The sequence below is a fragment of the Zootoca vivipara genome, chromosome 5 (assembly GCF_963506605.1).
Source record: "Zootoca vivipara chromosome 5, rZooViv1.1, whole genome shotgun sequence".
In the NCBI taxonomy this organism is placed as follows: domain Eukaryota; kingdom Metazoa; phylum Chordata; class Lepidosauria; order Squamata; family Lacertidae; genus Zootoca; species Zootoca vivipara.
Genome location: NC_083280.1, coordinates 35,627,524 through 35,652,977, shown reverse-complemented (window position 1 = coordinate 35,652,977; position 25,454 = coordinate 35,627,524). Strand labels below are relative to the sequence as shown.

Here is a 25,454-nt window from a genome sequence, read left to right as displayed (position 1 = left end):
TCTACTTTAATATCAATGAGCCATGTGGACTTATACCAGTTTGCCCAGTTTTTCAGGCTTGCTGGGTGGGATGATTCTGTGGTATTAGAATAGGTAGCCAGACAACAGGATGTCTCAGTTGGCTCACCTGAACGTACCAGTTTCACAATGACTATTTTAAAATAGCTTGGCACTCTATCAACTATGTAACAGGAAAACATTAGGTTTATTCATGCTTCAGTGGAATTCCTCTTTATATGCTACTCCTCCCTGCTCCAGCCCACTTTGCCTTGCCTATCTCCTCCCACCTGCAGGCATATCTTTGTGTGTGCAGCTGCATCAATGTTTTTGCCTGCTCCAGAAACAGCAGAGGAACTTTCGGGAGGGGTTTCTTCTGTCCCACGCTTCAGCCATGGCTGCAAAGGTTGTTCACTGGAATAGCTATCTCCAGGTGATTCTGTCCCGTGAAAGCCGGAGAGTTGAGTGTTTCCAGAAAGCAGAGAACATTCTGCTTATTGTACTGGAGAGAGTCAATGCAATGGACCCCAGGTTTATAGTGGATTATTCAAGAAACTTGGAAGCCTTGGAATTTGCCCTCTCTGCTGCTGAGGATGAAGTAAGCATGGAGGTTCCCTTGAGTATTGATGCGGATGCCCTCTTGATGCAGGAGTGTTCAGGTGAACAGAGCGACTCCGAGAAGGTTACTCGTGGGAACTATCAGATGCCAGGATCTTGCTATGTAGGAGTACCTAAGGAAGGTGCTCACCCTGAAAACTGGACCAAAGAAGATGTATTCAGTGCGGTGGGTGGTACTGAATCCAGTGGCCACATTGTGCCAGGCAAGGTCCTTCATCTCCTGAAAGAATTGATCATTGCTGCAATTGTGCATTGCAAGCACCAGTCCCTTATCAAACCAGGTATTTGAAATGGAAACAAACAAGGTGTGTCTGTGGCTGGGTGTGTAAGAGAGAGAGAAAGAGACAGGCAGAAAGAAAAAGACAGACAAGTAGGGGCTGAGAATTAATTCTTTGGAACTTCTGAGTCAACATGCATAGTATAAGACTTAAAGAGAGGGAAAGGAGAGAAGATCTAAGGAATAATACAGTAGGAGACCAGATATAGGTGGTCACTCAGATGAGCATGTTCTTAAGCTAGAACACATACATAATATCACCCCAGTGTGACTGGGATCGAGGTGCCAGGACATGTTTATACTTGAAGGGTATTTTCACACACCTTGAATTGTATATAAGGTGGCATATAAATGTTTAAATAAACTGCACACTCTCACACCCCTATGTGCATTGATGGTAATGGAAAGGAGGGAAAGCTGTAGGCATGAGAAATTCTTTCTGTACAGAGTGCATGCTGAATCCCTGTTTCACTTCCAGTTAAGTGCACTTCTGCCCTTTTCCTCTTGCCTATGGTACAGTTGTTTAGTGATGGCTTTATTTGTCACTAAACATGGTACAGTAGAAGCAAGCAGATACAATTACAGTAAGCTAACTGTGCATCTGATTCCCGGGGAGAAACTTGTGTGCTTCTCCTCTTCCTGCTGACAGTCTGCACATTGGTTCCAGTTAGAAACTCTCCGCTCTCTCTTTTCCAAAATTCAAACTGCAGACTGTATCTCTGCCTTTTCTCGAACTCCAAGGGTTGTCATGTGCTGAAGGCTGGTTCCCAGGCCATCAGGAAAATCCCCCGCTGTCATTATCAGGAGCATTATGATTCTTTGATTAATATCCCTAGTCATTCATTCACAGCCATAATGACAGTGAAGCTCACAATATATTCTTCTGCAGTACCCTTTGCCCTGTCTTTGCTGCATGGAAACAAACACCCAGCTAGCCCTCGCTTGTTTCATGTTCCAGGAAAGCCCTGGACTTGGTTTCTGTTTGCTTTTTGACAAGTGCATTTTTCTGTTGATCTGTTTGTTGATTTTTCAGTCTGTTTTGTGCATGCCGTTACACCCCATGACAGTTGTGTTTCACCGCATCATTGCAGGTGTCCTATGTCAAACTAGGAAATAATCCATTCCAAAAAAAATGAATCAGGGTTTCATGGGGTTGCCGAGTCTCAGGGCCTGAGTCAGAGCCTCAGGGATCTCAGAGCCTCCTACCTCTGGTTTCATGATCCTTTCAGTCAGGTTTGGCAATGTGGCGAGGAGGGAAGACTTGCTGGTCTGGAGCAAGAGAACTTCTTGCAAGAGGAGAATTTTCACGGAACACCAGTAGAGGTAGTTTGACATTGTAAAAGTTATTTAGGCTGCAATTCAGTGCATGCATTCTTGGGACTGAGAATAAGTACTATTGAACTCTGTGGGACTTCTGAGTAATCATGCATAGGATTGCACAGTTAATTGTATGCTTATTAGGGAACTGGGTAGAATAGTACTCGCAGCACATATTTTTTTTCTGTATAAAACTGGGTATTCGTGAATGGAGCCTGAAATATACTGGATTGGGGATAACACCCCACAGGCTGCCTGGCAATTCCAACCTTGGATCTTATTTATTTTTTTTCTGTACCATACTTCAGTAAAAAAACTATCCATGAAATTTTCAAAAAAATAAAATAGAAGTATACTAAAAACAAATCCACAAAACAGCTACTGAATCAGCAAAATATGGGCATCAATAAAGGCAGAAACATGCTAGGAAAAGGCTAAGAAAGCAATCTTCACTTGTGGCCAAAAAAACATGAAAACAGGTTCAAAGTAAACTTCCCTGGGAGGAGTTCCATACACAGGGGGTTCAGACCATGTCCCCACACTTCAAGTTGTGAGACTACCGCTAACAGCACACACTTTTAAAGAGATGTCTGCTTACAGATTAGCCTGCCCATGTACTGCAGTCATTTTCAGAGTCCTTTCTTTGGGTGCTACCCACCATCTGGGGTAAGGTGGGTGATGACCAGAATGAGCCTCCTCTCTCATATCAGGGCTGTGGCTAACCCTATTTTGGCTCAGGGGCCATATTCACCCTACCCCAATCCTCTAGAGGCTGTACACCAACAATCGGGGGTGGTAGCCAGAGGGTAGGGATGGTCATTCTATGCGCCTACACACACACACACACACACACACACACACACACACACACACACACACACCACTCATGAATATCAGCAGGGATGGAGGTCATCACCCTTTCCTGCTCATTAAATTATTGATCTGGTGACTAGGAAGGTGTGGTTCACATTCTCATCAGGATGCTGCAGTGCTTTGAATAAGTTTTGAAAAAATGTTTTGCTGCCACTGACAGATTTGGTGAGACCTTGATGGACTAGAAAAATGTGCTTTTAAACCAAGCCTTTGGTTGATATGCCTTTTTAAAATGTGTGTGTGCTTTTTTGGGGGGGAGGGGGGTTATTGAATTGTTGTTGTTGTTCTTATTTTGAAAATGCATTTTGTGGTTTTATATTTTGTTTTTATTCTGTAAACTGCCCTGAGACCTGAGGCTAGAGGGCGGTATATAAATTCAATACATAAATAAATAAGCGAGCAAGCTGCACCAGGCTCCCATACATGGCATTATCTACCTCTGACGTATATATATGTTGTTTTCAAGTCATTTACTTGGTTCTTCTCATCTTATCTATAAAGTGGTGTTTTGCTTCGCATAAAAGAGCCTAGAGGTATTGTTTCTTTATTTATATGATTTGTTTAAGACATTTATATACCATTTAATCATTAGCGTTTCTAAGCGGCGTACATAAAAACAAACCATGCAGAAAATGAAACAGTAACAAAATGGTCCCAAATCCGAACATGACCTTAAAATGCCTGCTGGAATTTACCACAAGCTAGATGAGCAGAAATCCAAATTTAGGTCATATCCATTATCCCTGCTACAGAGAGACAGATGAAGGTCATTTCTTTATTGCAGAACTAAGGCGAGGAAGAGCAGAACTGGCCCAGAGGCCTGATGGCTTTGAATCTATCTTTCCACTTCCAGAATTCCTATACATAGAGAGGCTTTCTCAGCAGTTTATAGATTCGGTTGTGCCGGACTATTTCTGGAACCTGGTTCATTGGTATGAATGGTGGGAAGTTTTGGCATCCTAACATTTTGGAAAATGTGACTCTTTTTATGCTTCTAACAGCAGTATCTGGAAATTCTGGCTCTTAGGGATTCCGCATGCCAGAGATTCAGAATGCTATGTTCTGTATGTAGCATACATTCAGCTTTGTGCCTACAATTTATTCCACAAAGAGCTTGTAGGAGGATAGCTTTGCAGTTGTCACAATAATGCTAAATGAATAGGTCAGTCAAACTTTCCTAGCAACCTGTCAGCAATAATGAGAGACAAGTGGTAACAAGAACCAATCCTAAACTCTTAATCTTACATCATGGAAATTTATTTTCTCCCCTCTAATTGCATTTCTTTGGTTATGATATAAGGAACTCTTTGAGGTGCAGTTTTTTTTGGGGGAAATTTAGAAGAAGGGAATTCAGAAGACTTAACAAATAAGACACAGTCTTTTGTGTCTAGGAATCTAAACTGGCTACAAAAGAATGAGGTAGGATGTAGCTTCTTCAGAAGTACCATGTGCAAAATGCAGTTTGGTAGATCACTGAATGAATGTTAAATGTGTAGAGAAGTTGGACAAGCACTATTTGTTAGAACTTAGCTATCATGATTTCAGTCATGGGGTTTCAGTAACTCATACTGAAAGCCAATGTGGTACAGTGGTTCAGGGTGTTTGAGGACCAGGATATTTGCAGGGAAACCAAAATGCTTGTTTACGAAGCTATTGTACTACCACCTTACTGTATGGTTGTGAAACATGGACCACTTATAAACGCCATCTCCAACTCCTTGAAAGATTCCATCAATGGTGTCTCTGAAAATTTTTACACATCACTTGGGAACAGAGGGAAACTAATGCCAATGTACTGGAAGAAGCAAATATCACCAGTGACAAAGCAACGATTCTTCAATATCAACTTTGTTGGACTGGTCATGTTGTGCGGATGCCTGATTATCGTTTTCCAAAGGACCTACTCTATTCCAAATTTTAAAATGGAAAGCGTAATGCTGGTGGTCAACGAAAGAGGTTGAAAGACTCTCTCAAGGCAAATCTTTAAAAATGTAGTATAAATACAGACGTTTGGGAAACACTGGCCTGCGAGTGCTGCAATTGGAGAACAGCCTTTACCTAAGGTGTCATGAACTTTGGATGCTCGAACTCAGGACAAAAGGGAGAAACGTGCTAAGAGAAAGGCACATTTGGCAAACCCTCACTATGATCAACTTCTGCTTGGAAACCTATGTCCCCACTGTGGAAGGACGTGTGGATCCAGAATTGGCCTCCACAGTCACTTACTGTCAGGATGTTGTCAGCAGCCCCCAGCTGGTTGCCCAGGAAATTATAAAGACAAGGAAAACTTTCTTACAGTCCTTTTTTATTTCAATCTTTACAGAGAGAGGCTATAGAAACAAGCCTCTTGGATAATGACGTTATCCCAAGTGAATCTCCACTTCTCCATCTCTCCCACTTCCTCATTTGTCATCCTCATCATCTCCTCTACGGGAGCTGCTATGTGCCCTCTGTCTTCAAGCTCTTTGCTCTCCTACTTTTAAGGCTTGCTGGGTTCTCGGAGATGGTGGGTCTGGAATGCTTTCTATTGACACTATGTCAGCCAGCTGCTCTGGCTCTCCCATGATTTCACAACTTTCCCCCTCATCTGCCTCTGAGCTGCAACCTCCCTCAAACCCCTCTTGTAAATCTATACTGTATTCTTCCTCCTTGGAAGGGCCAGGATGGGGAAGCAGTCTTCACTATTCTTCCTCTGCCCAGGGACTTACAGACCCACTGTTAAGACCTTGTTCATGAAAGACAATCTTACTTGGCTCTGAGTGATAGAAGAAGGAGGAGGAGGAGGAGGAGGAGGAGGAGGAGGAGGAGGAGGAGGAGGAGGTGGTGGTGTAGTTGTTAGAGTGTTGGATTATGACCTTGGGCGAGTCACTGTCTCTCGGTCTAATCTACCTCCACAGAGTTGTTGTGGAGATAAAATGGGGAGGGCAGAACCCTGTATACCACCTTGAGCTCTTTGGAGGGAAAAGCGGTATATAAATGTAGTAAATTTAGCTAGGAACATATAGGGATTATATATGTGTACTCCTTTGGCTATATACAGTCATACCTCATGATATGTATATGCAGATGCGGCGCTTCAGGATGCGGCCTTTTCATGTTGCGAATGGGCCTCCGGAACGGATCCCGTTCACAACAAGAGGTACCACTGTATATATTTATATATGTATACAATGGGGCACAATCTAGTAATAATTAAGTCCGAGGTTGCTCTGCTGATTCCTGTGTGGTTTAACTTAAATTTACTTTTGCTAAACCGTCTCCCAAGCAAATTATTATTGTCCACAATAGGCCTTAAAATGCTTTGCTGGGTTTTTTTTGGGGGGGGGGGGTTAAATGAAGGTTGCTAATTGTGCCACTTCTCAGTTATACACAGGATCCTTTTCTTTTATTTCTGATGGGAGTGTTGTTTCCAAAATAAACAAGACTATGGTGGGAGCCTGGAGAAGAGGCACTGGCATGCATATCTCTAATTGCATTTATTCCCTTGACCCTCTCCAGGTGAACTGAGTGCCGAGAGGCTGAAGGATGATGACATGCAGCTGCCTTTGCTAGTGTCCAGTGGTTGGAAAATGATCTGCTTCAATGTTGTCCCTGTAATAAGGAGAAAGCAGGATGTTCTGAAACTCGGCAACAATTGGCGAGAAAAGGGTTTTCCACAAAGCAGCATGAGCAAAGTCACTCAGGAAGCTGACTACATCCCTGCCAGTTACTATCACTGGAGGTAAAGTGCAATCCTATATTGTTGCTATGAATGCTATCTTAGGGGAAAGGAGCATCTTTTAGAGTGTCTCAGCTGTCATGTCTTCTCTCGAATTTGCATGTTGTCCAACTAGATTTCTCTTGAGTTGCATGGAGGAAAGTGAAGGGTCAAAATCCTACACGCTTCAGAAATCATATACGATGACCAATGAACTCCATACACTTCCTTTATCACAAAACTGTTGTGTGCCTCTCTCCAGTCATGAGGTTTACAAACATCATCATCATCATCATCATCATCATCATCATCATCATCATTGTAGGAATTAAATGAACGCCACCAATCATTTCCCTCTCTTTTTGTGAATCTGAAGAGTTCTAAGACAAAGTAGGACAACAAACACAAAAGTTATTTTGTCAGTACTGCCATTAACATTATAATCAGTTCTCTCTAGAGTGAAACCTTTTCCCCCAGTTCAGGCTCCAGCTTAGCCTAACAAAATATTCAGGCATATTCATGCTAAAATGTGGATTTTGCTTTGGAATGGATTCATTTATTTTGTTATAAATATTTACATCCCATCTTTGTGTGTGAGTGTGGGTGGGTGTGTAATTGCCCCTTTTTTGTATCTAGCATTGTTTTTAGCTGCCTTGGGCTTGATTCAAGCTAAAAGCAATGATAGATGCAACAACAAAAAATAAAATAGCAAAACAATGAAAACTACTAAACAAGTGACTTTAAACAGCCATTTAGGTAATATCTTGGCCAATTCAGCATTAGGCCATTTTCAATGAAGCAAAATCCGTATTTGCATTTCTGGTGTTTACAAAACTGAATTAAAAAGCTGTTAAATAAAAAAAATTCCTTCAGTAGCACCTTAAAGACCAACTAAGTTTTTATTTTGGTATGAGCTTTCGTGTGCATGCACACTTTGTCAGATAAAAAGCTGTTGTTGTTTAGTCGTTTAGTCGTGTCCGACTCTTCGTGACCCCATGGACCATAGCACGCCAGGCACTCCAGTATTCCACTGCCTCCCGCAGTTTGGTCAAACTCATGTTCGTAGCTGCGAGAACACTGTCCAACCATCTCATCCTCTGTTGTCCCCTTCTCCTAGTGCCCTCAATCTTTCCCAACATCAGGGTCTTTTCCAGGGAGTCTTCTCTTCTCATGAGGTGGCCAAAGTATTGGAGCCTCAGCTTCACGATCTGTCCTTCCAGTGAGCACTCAGGGCTGATTTCCTTCAGAATGGATAGGTTTGATCTTCTTGCAGTCCATGGGACTCTCTCTTTTTTTAAAAATTTAATATAGACTTTATTTAGTTATTAAAAGTTACAAAACTCTCCAAGATATTTACAGGGGGGGAAAAGACAAAAAGTAAAAAAAAAAAATCAAAAGAAAACATTTAACAAAAGCAGAACATCAAAGAAAATTTAGCAAAAAACACATTCGCAAAATCATATAAATCATATAAACCTTACATAAATCATATAGTAAAGTAATCAACTGATATTAAACTCGGTCTTCATACAAAACATAACAAAGCAAAATGTAACATACAAAAAGGATAAAAAAGGGAGAAAAAACATAAAACAGATAAACAAAAGATTACCTCCCGTTATTTACCGTCCATGGGACTCTCAAGAGTCTCCTCCAGCTCCCTTCATGGATCAATGCCTTGTCGTGGCGAAGGGGCTTGAATAACTCAGAGAAGCTATGAGCTATGCCATGCAGGGCCACCCAAGATGGACAGGTCATAGTGGAGAGTTTTGACTAAACGTGATCCACCTGGAGAAGGAACTGGCAAGCCACTCCAGTATCCCTGCCAAGAAAACTCCATGGACAAAGACAACAGGCATATAAAAAGCTGTATTGGTGTACATTTAATTGGAGAACTATGACATCCACAACCAAAGCATTGCAGACTAATGGACATTCTTAGCAACTTGTAATTTTTTAAAATACTTCAGCATGGAGTTTAGGCAAAATGCAAGATTTTTTTCTACTTGTAGGGAAATGCTTTCCCCTTCTGGGTCTGCTACATCCCATCTCCTAATTATATACATTGGATACATATATGCCAGGATGCTTTCAGTGTAGATTATCCTGTTTTAGAAAAGAGCATGAGATCGATAATTAATTGCCTCCATATTTCTACAAGAACATTTTATGTCAGATGAAGATTCAAGGAATATTGGACCAAACAATGTCACAGAGTCAGTGCACTATGTTTGATAGCCTATACTTTAAAGTTGTCAGAGATGTCTGCAGCTTTCCTAGGTAACTTGTTCAGGCATGAGATTCAACAGCATTATCACCTCCTAAAATCTTTGAAGGGTGGGAAGCGAGGAGGAGGCCAGCCTGGGTAGATCATGAGTATTTTAAGAAAGGAAGCAGATGTAATTTAAATTCTTAATTGCTGTGCTTTTCGCATGGGACTATGAAGCTAATAATTGCTGCATGGAAAGGTATAAAATATAATTTGTCTGTGGACAGGTTCCCCACCCCGGACTACAAGAAAGTTCTGTATATTTCATTACAAATAGATCCCTTTGGTGCGTATTTATTTGCCTTCATCTATGCTCTAGGGACAGAGCATTTGAAAAATGGTTTTAGGTTCATTTATGCAGCTAAAATTGGATTTATGCTGCTGAGTACCATAAACCGGCAGTGAGATTATCTTCATTGGATGCACAGGCAATCCTAGTTGTTTGGGTCCTCTGATAATCTATGTGGTCCAGAGGGCAGTTGGCCCTGACTGACTGCGGGTAATTGCCCTAGGTTTCTAGAATGTTTCCGTATGCCTTCCCACATGCCCCAAGTCATGAACTCATAAACAAGCTGTTTCCACCCTGGGATGACCTGCAACCAGTTTTGTCCCTGTGAAGATAAGGGATTATTCACAATTATGTTTTGCCCTACTCTTTCCAGACACAGGTCCACATTAGAAGCTCCATGTCCAGGCAGTTTATCTGGGTTTTTTTGCCCTGAGTTTTCACCATGAAAACCCGCTCTTTAGCAGTCAGTTGGAGCAAACGTCAATTTGGGTTTTCCACAGATTACTGTTTGCTCCGATTGAGCTTTAAAGAGTGAGTTTTGCAAGGAAAGCTCATGTTTTTCAGAGAAAGCTTTTACATACTCAGACATGGAATTTTTCAGCATGAACTATGTCAGAAAGAGTGGAGGAAAGGTAAATGTGAATAACCCCCAAGTCAGTTCAACTAATATGAGAATGAGACTGCCTTTGCCAGGGTCATTCTTTCTTCTAGCCTGCTCTCACTGCCTGTTTTCTTAGAATACAAAATAGCTGTTCCTTAATGATAAGGTCCCCTATTGACCAATATGGAAGGAGTGGATGGAGGAGGAAGAGTTGTTGTCTTGGTTGAAGTCAACAATTGACCCAGGAGACCTGTTGAGAACAATTAACTACAGTATAAAGATCTAGCCAGAAGCAATGCAATGGGAAGGTTACACAGTAGGAAGGGGTCAGTTTGAAAGCATCTTTCTCCATCTTTTAGATCTGTCATGATGGTAAACCAAATCCCAAATTAATTTTGCATACATTCATTTAATCAATGTGTGTTAATATGAGAACTGAACATTTTGCCCCTCATTGACCCTTGAGCAGCAAGTTTTGAAGCCATTGCTTTTTTTTTGCAGTTGAATTTAAGTATGCTGTCAGTGTTGGGCACCTTCAAACTTTACCTCACAAATCAGTAACTCTCCCTAGTTCATGAAAGAGATGCATCTCCCACAGAGGTTAAAGGCAAAGCAGAAGAGCTATTTTGCCTGAACAAACTTGAAAGACTGGGGGCGGGATAGCCATGCCCAAAATCCAGGCCACACACCTGTGAGGAACACGATTGCAGTTATGAAGGAGAGTTATGGGTTTGGCCATCACACTTGTGACTGATTTACATGTTACATCTTTGAAGGAATTTGCAGATAAAGGAGTGGCTCAAACATCTGCATACCTAAAACCAAAATAGCATACAGAGTTGTAATACTGGGAAAAGTCAACATGTGATGGGGAAATGTTATTGAATTGTTCTGACCCAACCCCTGCTTACTATGTCTATATAGCATATACATTCACAGAATCATATGTATATTCCCCTAATAATGCACAAATGTTATCCCTCATAATTGAGGGATATTGTTCTTGCATTATTCTGCACATGCATATAGGACTCTGCGTATGTTGTGTGCCACAGAGACATTAGCAAATGCATGATAGCCCTGTCTATCATGACTTGACTGCCAAAGGTGATAGATAACCTGGCCTTTCAACAAATCTGTGTACTCAAGAATATGGAGCTTTGGGGGACTTGTATATGTCTGTGTCGCTGAGCTCTCTTCTGATGCTTTGCAAGTTATGCTTGTTGCTGTGTTTGGAATCGATGCGTCCTTCCTTAGTGGGAAAAATGAAAGTTGGCAGTGACCAGATCACCATCTCCATTGGCTTAATAGCTTCAATGTAGCCCTCCCCTCAGAGGGGGCTCAGCTTGGGATATTAATGTGTTGACACAATCTACATCATGGATGCCAATGTGAGTTTCATGCGTTCCCCTTTAGTGTAATGGTTCCCCTCTGTAGTCAATTCTACCCTGAAATCCTCAAATATTTCAACTTCTAACCATGTGTTTCTCTTGTTAGATATTCCACCAATCGTCCCATCCTGAAACTCATTCAGATTGTGAGCACCCTAAAGGGGTATCGTTTGGACAGCCTCCGCCTCCTTGATCAAGTCGTCCATGAGAACTGGAGAGAGGAAGGCAAGAAATGTGGGCTTGCATTTCACCACTTGAAGGTAGGTTTTTCTGGACTGTTAATCTCAATCTTTTTGATGTGGCTTATTTGTCCTGGAGCAAGCTGTTGCTTGTGCAATGGTAGGCAGAACAGTAGCGTATGCTCCCTGGCAAGTATGCATGGAAAACAAGCAGCTCTGCCTCATTTGTTATTTTAAAGTCCCCACACCCAGTACTAAGAAGCACCAGGGCAGGGTTCTGCTGCTGTTTTTAACACCCGAATCTGTAAGCAGCCTATAATATATTATATAATTATTGCTGCCCACTCTCTGATGCTGTTTCCTGCAGAGGTGGAAAAGCCCATAGGGCAGCATATGTGTGCCAGCTAAGAAGGTGAAGGTGGGGAAGCACTGGTCCAGAGGCACAGTGAGAAGGATGCTGTGACCTTTTATGTGCAAACCTGTTGGTTGCTCTCTCTGCACAGTGGCTCATATGAATGAGCTGCAGCAAAGCAGAGATTTGTCAATTACCCGCATGTATTAAAATACATTTGATTTTGGCCTCTCAGCCCTATACCCCGTTTGCAAATTGGGAATAAGGGGAAATCTACATCACTTTCAGAATATCTGCTATTGAGTATTCAGTTTGAGGAGAGGTTAAGCAATATTGGCTATTTATTAAGCATTAATTCTGATTCTGATTTGTTTGTGGGAGTGTTATATGATGTTGGGTCACGTAATTGTTACCCTATACATTCCAGTGCGTTTTTCAATAATTTTCCTTAGTTAAAAGTCACATTTTGGAGGGGGAGCAGGTTTGTTGCACAAGAGGTCCGAATTCACTTTAATTAATCAACTTGAATTTTCTGGGATGTGATTGAATCCCAACTTGCAAATAGTGACCCTAAAGTGAAGGCAAACAGGTTATTTAAAATTTGGAAAGTGTTATGAAACGTGATGTGGTAGCCATTCTCAGGTGTTTTCCTAAAGAATCTAGGCCCTCTCTTCCCTTCTCCTTTGCTTAATCCCTGTGCCATGGACACATTGTGTTATTCTTGTTGTTACAATGAAGGCCAATGTGGGAATTTCAACAAAGCAACCATGGTTGGGGTTACGTGGTGTGGATATTGGGGTTTTTTAAAAGCTCCTCTGATGGTTCTTCAGTGCAGATCCCAACCCCCTCCCCCGCAAAGCTGCTGTTAGTCAAGGAGCACAAAAACGTATGTCTATATTTTCCTTTCCATTATTAATACCTGCTTTGGTGGAAAATGTATATCAGGCATGGAGCTAAGGGTTAAATCCCCTCTCCCCTTGTACCATAGCTCTGCTCCAAATTGTGGCCCCTCTCCTCATAGCTCCTTTTTGAGAAAGAAAATAATGGTGGGAGCAACATCTTTCTGCTTCACGTGTTTTGACTGGGAGATTATATGATGGGTGAACTGGGGTACTGCTTATGTCATTATTAGCTGACTTCACACTTTGAGAACTTTAGTTTTATAGTTCTGAAGCACCAGTGTTAGGTTCCACGTGCTGTCTGAGTTTAGGCTGTCCTGCACATTTTCTATATTGTTGCAAGCAACTTCAGACTTGATGCTTTTACAGCACTGCAACATGGCAGTAGCAGGACACCTACATTGCTGTTTAGTTTGCATTTCATTTTTTGGGACGTGCTGCTTCATCTCTCACCACTTCAGGATAGAGAACACAAAGCAGTAAAACATGTTTTACAAAATCCTGGATGCATGCCATGTGGCTTACGGGCATCTTCCCGGAGTAGTTGCACTTTTTTTATTGTAGCTAGATGCAAGATTGTTCTAGGAACCAGGCCAATTTCAGAACAAACACATTTTAGCTTGTTTTTGTTCAGCTTTGTTTGCAAATTGTGTATTTAATTGTCTTGAGTTTACAAAGCTTACCTGATTTGACTTAACTTCATGACTTGCTTTGGTTTGATCAAAAGCTGACCGTGTGTCTCTTAATCATTAGAGTAAGTGCCTAGGAAACATGAATGCAGCAACACACTTCCCAAGCAACAAGGATAAAGTTCCAGCTCAGCTAGGCCACCAATTAGGGTGTAATTTAGGGCTGACTAAATTGGGATGAATTTTGTACTGAGTAAGCAAACCCTAACCCTGCCAGCTTATTCTAGGGGTGAAGAAACGACCAAGATGGCAACTACTTAGAGCAGTTCCCCTAATACACATGGTGCCTCCTGCATGATGCTCTTGCCATAGGTTGAGGGCAATAAGGAAGCAGGGGCAGAGCAGTCACTCAGGGGACAATGACAAGAATGTTAACGGCACCTGAACTTACTTGATAGATTTGGGCAATCTACCATATGTTCTGTACTTAAGGCAACATTTTATTCTCTTGTTAATTATGCTATTTTAAATGTGCATTTCACATTTGACTTCCTTTAGTAAGGTTTTCTTTTGAAAAGGCTAAGATAATGTTTTTTGGTTAGCTTTGCTAAGTTAAAGGTGAATTCGGTAATTGACCTCCTTTGTAATGTTTTATTTTGAAATCTTAGGTAATATTTTGATTTCTTGTTGCTTTCAATGTATACTTATATTTGACCTTCTTCAGGAATGCTTTGTTCTGGGTTGTTTTAGTTGATGTTTTAATGTGTTGTAAACTGCTTTGAGAATTTTTAATTGAAATATGTATAAAGCTGTATAGAAATGAAATGAGTAAACATAAACATAATCATAACCCTTTGCATGAGAAACAAAATTGGGAGGCCAGAAATATAGTTTATTTGGTTCTTAGATATTATTCAAGCCATTATAGTTAGCAGCACTTTAAATGATGACTTAAACAATCCAACCAGCCTCCCTTTATCTCTTACATGTGACAACACATATTTACTGAAGCACCCATAATCTGTATTTTTAATAAAAGTATATCAAGGCAGTACACAACTTATGGTTTAAAAGAATAAGAAAGCACAGGTCCATCCTCTAAGACTTCATATGTTGATATTATTATTTTATACTATTCTAATGATTGTTAAATGTTACTATCTTGATGTAGGTTGCTTATTTTAAAGTATTGTTTTACTGTCACATTTTTGTATTGCATTAGATTGTTATATACATGTTTTGTTTCTTCAGGTTGTAAACTGCCTTGAGTATTGTAAGATAGACAGTATACAAATTTAAAATGTTGAAATGATGATGACCCAAAGGCTGATTTTCATTCCAACCCCCAACCCCCCGCATTGCCTTTGCCCTTTTGCTAACTTTGTTAATACTTCTTCCTAGATGGTGTTGCTCTGGGCCACTCACTTTTTCCCTTCCCCTGAAGACTGGATGGATCTGGAAGGGTCCGTGTACCGTCTTCTGGTGATCCTGCTTTGTTGCTTAGTGACCAAACACCTCCCCCATTTCCTGTATCCAGAGCAAAATCTGTTCCAGGGTGATGATGTCCTGGAATTGAGCTCTTTGTATCCCAAAGTGGAGAGTTTTGCTATCGAACCCGAGCATTTCCTGAAGTTCAATTTTGTAAGGGAAGGCAAAACACACCACCAGATGGACAATGGTCTCAAAGCCTTACTTCATCTCCCAGCTGAGGATAAAGCCTATTGGAACACTGCCTTCTTTGATATGCTGCTTAATAAGGTAATATATTCACAAACACAGGCTCATAGTTGAGAAGCAGAGAGGCTGCCTTCTGGTCTATGAGACCTTCATGCTTACTCTTGCACTCTTAAGTACAACCACTAACAAAGGGATGGGGAACCTGTGGCCTCCAGGATGTTGTTAGACTACAATTCCCAGGATGCCTGGCCAGTGGCTATGCTGGCTGCCAGCAACATTCCTGCACTGCAGGGGGTTGGACTAGATAGCCCTTGGGGTCCCTTCCAGCTCTACAATTCTACAATTCTATGAACATTTGGAGGGCCACAGGTTCTCATCCCGCTGCACTAAAGGGTGATTCAGATTTTTTAGTTTACTGTATTTGTTTTAAAAGGTTTATATGGTGCTCATCAGTGTTTTACAAGATAAAACACACAAATAAAAAAGAGTAAAAGCCTGGGAAAATCACAAACATTTATGGCACTAGTTCAAGTGGCTGGTTATAAGTCACACAAGTAAGGGCATGATTAATTTCAAATATGATGACATGCTCCTATTGAGATGCTCTACTCTAGCACTTACTGCCACCTGAAGTTACACCAAACTCTGTGATAATGACTGAGCCTTGAATCAATAGTTTGGTTTTGATAATTTTCACAATCTCAGTTTCGCAAGCTTTGACTAACATTGTGGTTATAGTTTTTAATTTTTTTAAAAGCATTAAAAATATTATGAAAAACAAACCCATATCAAAACTTGGAAGCCAAAGGCGCACAACGCCTTAATAACACTTTTTGATTTGAATTATAAAAATATCTCTCTGACTTAAATCAACTTGGTTTAGCTTCGTCCTGGGACCTGTAATTCAAGCTTGCTCCTGAGGCTTCAGGGAAGAACTAACAGGGTGTCTCTTATTGATATATGGAACTGAAGAGAAAACATACACAATTAAAAGTCAGATTTAAACTAATTGCCCTTTCATGCCTCAGCAGGCAGCCTTTCCCCAAGGCTATTGCATGAAGGCTGTTTCGCTCTCCTTAGTTTCTAAAAGCTGAAGGAAACTTTTTTTTTAAGCCATCATGACTTAAATTTATACCATAATAAAATTTGTTAGCCTTTAAGCCGCCACAAGGTTCTTTGATATTTTTAATAGGTATCTGAGATTCATGTTTTATACTCTCCACTCACAGGTCTGACATGGGTAAATTACATGTTACAGTGAGCTGACTATACACAATGAACACAACACCCCCTTTACATTGGCAAAGCACCTTCAGAAGGGAATAACTCTGTACTGGAGAACAGATGAGTGGGGAATGAATGTCACCAATCCTTAGTTCTGTAGTCTTCTTGGCCCAGGTCTAACTCACAAGCACATATGGGGTAAATGCATCTTTGTGAGTGCTCTGGGGACAAGTAGTGGAGACAAATATTTTCCTTAAAAATATAAAGCAGTATAGAAATGAAATGAATACAGTGGTACCTCGGTTTAAGTACACAATTGGTTCTGGAAGTCTGTACTTAACCTGAAGTGAACTTTCCCATTGAAACTAATGGAAAGTGGATTAATCTGTCCCAGACAGGTCCGCAGAGTACTTAAACTGAAAGTACTCAAACTGAAGCGACTGAGGAAGGAGCAGCGACTGAGGAAGGAGCAGAAGGGCTGCTGCCTCTTGGATTTGGGTGACTGTCCAGGCTTGTGTGGGTGTTTGTTTCTGGCTGTGACCTTGTTTGTTTCTGGCTGTGACCTTTCACCTAGAAGTGTGAGTCAGGAAGTTCAGGTGATTAGCTGTGGGCGGAGCTAGTCAGAGCTTGGAGTGCAGCGACTGAGGAAGGAGCAGAAGGTGAGCTGAGCTTGGGAGACACTCTGTAGGTTTTGTGGTTTTGTCTTTTGGGGCTGTGTGTGTGTAAGTTTGTGTGCTTATTTGTTTTCTTACTTGTTTGTGTGCTTGTGCTGGTTTTCTAGGGCTGCTGCCTCTTGGATTTGGGTGACTGTCCAGGCTTGTGTGGGTGTTTGTTTCTGGCTGTTTGACCCATCTTTTTGACCTAGGGCAGCAAGTCTCGTACGTTTGTTAGGGGGGACCTAGGCCTCTTCCTCTTTCCCCCTCGACCTCAAGGTTTTCAAGATGGAGGTGGAGGGAACAACCATTGTCACCTGCAATTCCTGTGCAATGTTTGTTTTCTTGCCAAAGGATGTGGGTAGCTACACGTGCAACAATTGCAAGTTGGTTGCCCTACTAGAAAACAAGGTTGCCCTTCTGGAAGAGAAGGTGCAGCAGCTCCAGGGGCGTGTATCTACGCTCCAGAGAATTAAAGAGCTGGAGCTTTTCTTGGATGCAGCAGAGCACACTGTCTGCACCAAGGAGGAGACAGGGGATCTCCCTGAGGAGGAGGTCAGTTCCCCAACACAGCAGCCAGATGTATGGAGGAACGTGACTCATAGAAGTAGAAGGCCCAGGGATCGCTCTGAGTGCTTAGAATTACACAACCGTTTTGAAGTGCTCATGGAAGACGAGGAACAGACTCCACCTGAGGATCTCTCCCTCATCACAGTTGATGAGGAATATGAAGACGAGCAACCAAGTCAGTCCTCTGGAAATATGCAGGTAACCTTGGAAGGGACAGCACATAGAAGAATCCCAACCAAGCCTATGAAGAGGCGTGTAGTGGTGATTGGGGATTCCCTACTGAGGGGTACAGAAGCAGTGATCTGTGGGCCTGACAAGATGTCTCGAGAGGTGTGCTGTCTACCTGGGGCCAAGATCAAAGATGTAACAGAACGGCTGCAAGGAATCATAAAACCCACCGACAAATACCCCTTCCTTTTGGTGCATGTGGGAACCAATGACACTGCAAGCCATAGCTTACAGAAGATCAAAAATGATTATGAGGCTCTGGGCAGGAAGTTGAAGCAATTAGATGCACAAATTGTCATCTCTTCTGTCCTCCCAGTTGAACGACATGGCCCAGGGAGAGAGGGAAAAATAGGGGAAGTGAACAACTGGCTTCGCAAATGGTGCAAACAGGAACGGTTTGGATTCCTAGATCACGGTCTGCAGTTTCTTGAAGATGGACTTCTGGCAAGTGATGGACTGCACCTCACAAAAGTTGGGAGGAATGTTTTTGCCACAAAACTCAAAAACCTCATCAGGAGGGCTTTAAACTGACTTATGTGGGGGAGGGAGACAGTGGTCCTGAAGGTAGGAGTCTATCAAATGCTGAAGATGATCATCCAAATGTCAAGGACCAAATGGAGCAAGCAGCATGCAGACCTAGTGGTGGGACGAAAATATCCTTAAATAAGAGACATGGGGGAATGATCAACGGTCTTCAATGTCTGTATACTAATGCACAGAGCATGGGAAATAAACAATATGAACTTGAGCTCTTGGTACAGCAAACTAAATATGACATAATAGGCATCACTGAAACCTGGTGGGATGAGTCTCATGACTGGAATGTAGTAATAGAGGGATACAATCTATTTAAGAGAAATAGACCAAACAGGAAAGGAGGAGGAGTAGCTTTATATGTTAGGGATATGTATACCTGTGAAGAGATCCAGGATTTAAAACTTCAAAGCCAAATTGAGAGTATCTGGGTCAAAATTAAGGGAGAGAAAAACAACAGTGATCTCATTGTGGGAGTTTACTATAGATCCCCAAGCCAAACTGAGGACACAGATGATGCCTTCCTGGAACAGATGGCCAAGCATTCCAAAGGAAGTGAGATAGTAGTAATGGGGGATTTCAACTATCCTGATATTTGTTGGATGTCAAACTCAGCCAAGAGCATAAGGTCGAACAGATTCCTCACTGGCCTTGCAGACAACTTCATTGTCCAGAAAGTGGGAGAAGCAACAAGAGGATCAGCCATTTTAGATCTGGTCCTAACCAATAGTGATGACTTGGTTAGTGGGGTAGAAGTGGCAGGATCATTAGGTGGGAGTGACCATGCTCTTCTGGAGTTTATTATCCAGCGGAAAGGAGCAACCAAGCATACTAAGGTCCAAATTCTAGACTTTAAGAAAGCCGACTTCAGAAAACTTAGGGAAACGCTGGGTGAAATCCCATGGACAGTAATACTAAAAGGGAAGGGAGTTCATGATGGTTGGGAGTTTGTTAAAAGGGAGATATTAAAAGCACAACTTCAGGCAATACCAATGAGACGGAAACATGGAAGGTGCCTAAAGAAGCCAGGCTGGCTATCTAAAGAACTTTTGACTGAGTTAATATTTAAAAGGGATATGTACAAAAAATGGAAAAGGGGGGAAATCTCCAGAGAGGAATTCAAACATATAGCCAGCACGTGTAGAGACAAAGTCAGAAAAGCTAAAGCACAGAATGAACTCCGGCTCGCCAGAGAGGTTAAAAGCAACAAAAAGGGCTTTTATGGGTATGTCCGTAGCAAAAGGAAAAACAAGGAAACAGTGGGGTCACTCAGAGGAGAAGATGGTGAAATGCAAACAGGGGACAGAGAAAGGGCAGAACTCCTCAATGCCTTCTTTGCCTCAGTCTTCTCCAAGAAAGAAAACAACGCCCGACCTGAAGAATATGGAGCAGATGATTCAGCAGGGGAAACACAGCCCAGAATAAGTAAGGAGGTAGTACAAGAATACTTGGCTAGTTTAGATGTATTCAAGTCTCCAGGGCCAGATGAACTACATCCAAGAGTATTAAAAGAACTGGCAGAGGTGATTTCAGAACCACTGGCAATAATCTTTGAAAATTCCTGGAGAACAGGCGAAGTTCCAGCAGACTGGAGGAGGGCAAATGTTGTCCCTATTTTCAAAAAGGGGAAAAGAGAGGACCCAAACAATTACCGCCCAGTCAGCCTGACATCAATACCAGGAAAGATTCTAGAGCAGATCATTAAGCAAACAGTCTGTGAGCACCTAGAAAGAAACTCTGTGATCACTAAAAGTCAGCATGGGTTCCTGAAAAATAAGTCATGTCAGACTAATCTGATCTCATTTTTTGACAGAATTACAAGTCTGGTAGATGAAGGGAACGCTGTGGATGTAGCCTATCTTGATTTCAGCAAGGCCTTTGACAAGGTGCCCCATGATATTCTTGTAAAGAAGCTGGTAAAATGTGGGCTAGACAATGCTACCATTCAGTGGATTTGTAGCTGGATTACTGACCGAACCCAAAGGGTGCTCATCAATGGCTCCTCCTCATCCTGGAGAGTAGTGACTAGTGGGGTGCCACAGGGTTCTGTCTTGGGCCCAGTCTTGTTCAACATCTTTATCAATGACTTGGATGATGGGCTTGAGGGAATCCTGAGCAAGTTTGCAGATGACACCAAGTTGGGAGGGGTGGCTAACACCCCAGAGGACAGGATCACACTTCAGAATGACCTTAACAGATTAGACAACTGGGCCAAAGCAAACAAGATGAATTTTAACAAGGAGAAATGTAAAGTACTACACTTGGGCAAAAAAAATGAAAGGCACAAATACAGGATGGGAGACACCTGGCTTGAGAGCAGTACATGTGAAAAGGATCTAGGAGTTTTGGTTGACCACAAACTTGACATGAGTCAGCAGTGTGATGCAGCAGCTAAAAAAGCCAATGCAATTCTGGGCTGCATCAATAGGAGTATAGCATCTAGATCAAGGGAAGTAATAGTACCACTGTATTCTGCTCTGGTCAGACCTCACCTGGAGTATTGTGTCCAGTTCTGGGCACCACAGTTCAAGAAGGATACTGATAAGCTGGAACGTGTCCAGAAGAGGGCAACCAAAATGGTCAAAGGCCTGGAAACGATGCCTTATGAGGAACGGCTTAGGGAGCTGGGTATGTTTAGCCTGGAGAAGAGAAGGTTAAGGGGTGATATGATAACCATGTTCAAATATATAAAAGGATGTCATATAAAGGAGGGAGAAAGGTTGTTTTCTGCTGCTCCAGAGAAGCGGACACGGAGCAACGGATTCAAACTACAAGAAAGAAAATTCCACCTAAACATTAGGAAGAACTTCCTGACAGTAAGAGCTGTTCGGCAGTGGAATTTGCTGCCAAGGAGTGTGGTGGAGTCTCCTTCTTTGGAGGTCTTTAAGCAGAGGCTTGACAGCCATCTGTCAGGAATGCTTTGATGGTGTTTCCTGCTTGGCAGGGGGTTGGACTGGATGGCCCTTGTGGTCTCTTCCAACTCTATGATTCTATGATTCTATGATTCTATGATTCTATGAAGCATACTTAAACCGAGGTATGACTGTAATACTGTATTGGCCCGAATATAAGCTGCACCTTTAAAATTCAAGAGGGGGGGAGACAATACCCGAATATAAGCTGCTCCTTTAAAAATCCGCAGGCACTCGCACCCGTTCTGTTTTACCGTATGTCTGTTTCAGCAGCAATATCGTAAAAGCCCGTCTTTGTAAGGTCACGAATTTAAACCGCACTTTAAATTTTCACAGCCGGAATTTGGGAAAAAAAGTGAGGCTTATATTCAGGCCAATATGGTAATAACAATAGTAGTAGTAGTAGTAATCATTTAGTTCTGTACAAAGTTACTAATCTGAGTTCAGGAGCTGCTGGCAGCTTTCTTTCTTAAAGCAGCAAATCAATTTGTATCTATGGGTCGATTTCTGAATGATTTGCAGCATTGGCAATATCTGACTCCCAATAGATAGTACAATGACAGAAAAACAAAATGACTTCCATTCCTCTTGCCCTAGAAGCATGCTACTGAAATGAAGGTTTTTATGTGGAATGTCTGTGAACTCTGTTCAGTTCTTGTACTCAAAAATAAAAAAATAAAATATTTAATACGAAGTGCATGTATCTTCCAATATGCTCCATTTAGTTTTAGGCTCCCCAGGGTTTTTTTTTATTAGCAAAATACAAATGCAAATCCTGTATGCCTGAAGTCTGCCCACCCTTATGCAAAGTGTCTGCAGTTCAGAATGTTTACGTTGTTTCACTTAACACCTATATTTTATTCAGTTTCAGATGTACCATATCAAAGACACACAGCGGATTTCTGCTATGTCACAACTCTTGTCTAGCATCAAGAAAATGGTGAATAACCAGAGTTGAAAACATTACAGTGGGATCACAAGCTTTCCTGCCTGAATGGACTTCACTTTAAGTTTCCTGTGATCTGCTGTTGTTAATGGCTTATTTTTTATTTCTAGCTGTTGTGATAATTGCTTTAACAGGAAGAAGAGCACACACAAAATGACAGCTTGTAATCGTAACCTGGTGGAAACCACCAGACGGCAATTCCATCATTAGGAATGAGGGTCCAATTTTCTATCCACTGTTTTTTATATGAGAAGTGAATGTCCACAGTAGTGTTATTTTATGTATACAGTGTTCTATAACCATTAAGGGGAAAGGAATAATATATTCACATACTATAACAACTAGGTGAAAGATTCTGAGTCTCAGCAGAACAGGGAAGCCTGTGCCTGAGGGAGATACAAGGTTCCTCTGAAAGAAGTATTTTTTATTTTAGTTATTTATGGAATTTATATACCGCCCTATACCTGAAGGTCTCAGGGTGGTTCACAGAATAAAATCAAAATATAAAACCACAAAATACATAATCAGAATACAATCAACAACCCACATTTTAAAAGGGCATAGGATGTCAATCAAATCAACCAAAGGGCTGGTTAAAAAGGAATGTTTTTGCAATTTCAAATACGCATTTTACATCCTTAAAGTATCAATGACTTCCCATCTTCTCTTTCCATGGTTCATTCTGTAAAACAGAAAATATATATACCGTAAATGTTTTTGACTGGTGCCTAAAGGTGTATAATGAAGGCGCTAGGCGAACTTCCCTGGGGAGAGTATTGCGCGGACAGGCGGAGCCCCCCCCCAACCCCAGGGTATCCCCGAGCGGAATAATGACTCAAGACGTGCTATGGGATTAAAATTGGCCACAACTTTATTAAGTTGAAGGTGTAGGGAGACCTTGGCTCAGGCATTGGGCGTTTATCCTTCCCAATCCCCAGCTGGGGATCTGAGAGACTTCAGGGTTATCCAGAATGTGTGGGGATTCGGCTGGCTCTGGAGAACATATGTTCAAGCAGAGAGCCCGCCCCCCCCGTTTTGCCGCCATTGGAGGGGAGAGCAATGACAACCTCTCGGCGTATGGCCAATGCCTGCCCCCCAAGACCCCTTTAACGGGGAACTCAGGGATCACCGCCACAAGGGGGGTGTGGGTCACCGCTTCATGCCCCCCCCCATTTAGGAAGATAGACTAAAGGATTCTGCCCAAGGCCTGAAACCGCCAAAGTTGTGACGTTTTGCTACGGGAAAGGCAAAACCTGCCAATGCAGGAAAATTCCTTTCTGGCCCTTCAACAGTGACCCTGATGTAGCAGCACCTGAGTACCTGTGGAGAAGAGGTTAAGCTGCAAAAGAAGTTTTAACTGAGGGAGGGCAGGGTGGGAGAAGCTCAGGAGCCAACTTCCACTTTGCAGGTAAGATTCACCTTCTGTTGTTTGGGCAGGGCAGTCCCTCCCCTTACCTGGCCAATCCCCTGGCAACGCCTCCCCAGGCGGGATTGGGTGATTGGCTGAGGTAGGCAGAGACCTCCAGGTATCCGGCCTGGGGAGGATGAAGCCAGCCCAAACTACCAGGAGTCGCATTGGGATCCGGGGGGCTGCGCACGACCATGCAAAAGGCGCTCCCCATTTGATGTGGGGAGCAGTCATTCCACAGATGGGGAGTCACTGCAGAGAAGGCCCGTTCTTGTGTTGCCACCCTCTGGACCTCTCGAGGAGGAGGCACACGAAGAAGGGGCTCAGATGATGATCTCAGCGTCCCGGTAGGTTCATATGGAGATGCGGTCCTTGAGGTATTGTGGTCCGGAGCCGTTTAAGGCTTTATAGGTCAAAACCGGCACTTTGAATTGGGCCCAGAAACTTATTGGTAGTTAGTGCAGTTGGAACCAGGATTGGTATAATATGCTCAAACTGCCTTGCTCTGGTGAGCAACCTGGCCACAGAATTCTGCACTAGCTGAAGTTTCCAAACCATCTTCAGAGGCAGTCCTACATATAACACATTGCAGTAACCTAACCTTGAGGTTACCAGAGCATAGACAATAGTAGTTAGGCTACCTCTGTCCAGACAGGGCCATAGCTGGGCCACCAGCCAACGGTGATGGAAAGCACTCTGGGCCACTGAGGCCACCTGCGACAGCAAAGGATCAGCTACAAAGCAGGCGACCTCCCACCACCCACTAACAGTGCCTCAGTCTTATCTGGATTGAGTTTCAGTTTGTTGGCTCTCATCCAGTCCATTACTGAGGCAAGACACTGGTCCAGTAGTGGGTCTCCTATCTCACCTTTGTAAGACTCATGAAAACATGGACCACAATCTGCTGGCATCTCTGCAAACATCTTCCAGTCCTTCATCTGTGGGAGCTCAAGATGTGAGGAGGAAATTCAAATCTAGAAGGTGGACATGTACGAATCTACGGCTGCAGAAGGGTGTTCTGCAACCAGCCAGCTGCTCTCCATAGCTGCCAAGTTATCCCTTTTTTTAAGGGATTTTCCCTTATGCTGAATAGGCTTTCTCGCGAGAAAAGGGAAAACTTGGCAGCTATGCTGCTCTCCAGTTCTAAGCCTAGCCTGCAGCCAGTGTTGGCTCAATATATTTTGTTGCCTGAGGCTGAGAAGCAAATAACACCCATTCCCCCACCAAGTCAAGGTGCATAGTACCCATTAAGGCAAGACAAGTTATTTTGGTACCTGAGGCAGAAAACCTAACAAGCACTTCCATCCCTCCCTTGTAGCAAAAGTACATTAATAATAAATTTTGTAATGATTTGTTGCCTTTTCACGTCTCCCCAAAGCAGCTATCACACTTTGACTAATGGTAGGGCCAACCCTGTGTCCAATGCAGCTGAGGATACTGTACTGGCTGTAGGCTCTGCCTGTGCGTGCCTATACTTTAAAAACAGGTTTTGGATACTGAGAAGCTTTAATTCTGGAAGGTACAAATGTGTGTAATTATTTTATTTTTCATTTAGTTGTAAAATGTGGTGCTTTGTTCTGTAGCCTTTGTTATTGCCACAGAATATATCTATCTTTCAGGCATATGAAGAATTCATGTAATAGGTTTAAAGTATATCTTTTTGCATATTTGTATCAAACGTATGTATTTAAGAGTGCTTCCTTATAGTCCTAATTACTTTTAAGATCAATTTAATGTACGTAAATTCTTAATTGTGGGAAAACACACGGTGCTGATATACTTCTGTATGAATTATGAGACTTGATATCTGGTCATTAAATTAATCCCTGCCTTCCAATTCCTGCCTCTAAAGTTTTACTGTATACATGTTACTCTAGACTTTTACAAACACTGGTGAGATAAATTCATCAATTT

At 42.2% G+C, this 25,454-nt stretch overlaps 1 protein-coding gene across 1 annotated transcript; it reads left to right on the top strand.

Annotated features, from left to right (window-relative positions):
• Window positions 1–314: 314 nt before the first annotated feature.
• Window positions 315–25,454, top strand: MAB21L4 (mab-21 like 4). The gene is made up of 5 exons (XM_035134053.2): window positions 315–896; window positions 6,581–6,803; window positions 11,436–11,589; window positions 14,790–15,146; window positions 22,052–25,454. The coding sequence occupies exons 1-5, from the start codon at window positions 392–394 to the stop codon at window positions 22,142–22,144; spliced, it is 1,332 nt and encodes a 443-aa protein (XP_034989944.2). The 5' UTR covers window positions 315–391; the 3' UTR covers window positions 22,145–25,454.

What these genes read in the sequence shown, in the direction of transcription:
- MAB21L4 (XM_035134053.2), top strand. Translation starts at nt 392, where the DNA reads ATGGCTGCAAAGGTTGTTCACTGGAATAGCTATCTCCAGGTGATTCTG. An exon ending in CCAGTCCCTTATCAAACCAG is followed by an intron (nt 897 to 6,580) that starts GTATTTGAAATG and finishes GACCCTCTCCAG; the next exon opens with GTGAACTGAGTGCCGAGAGG. An exon ending in GCCAGTTACTATCACTGGAG is followed by an intron (nt 6,804 to 11,435) that starts GTAAAGTGCAAT and finishes TTCTCTTGTTAG; the next exon opens with ATATTCCACCAATCGTCCCA.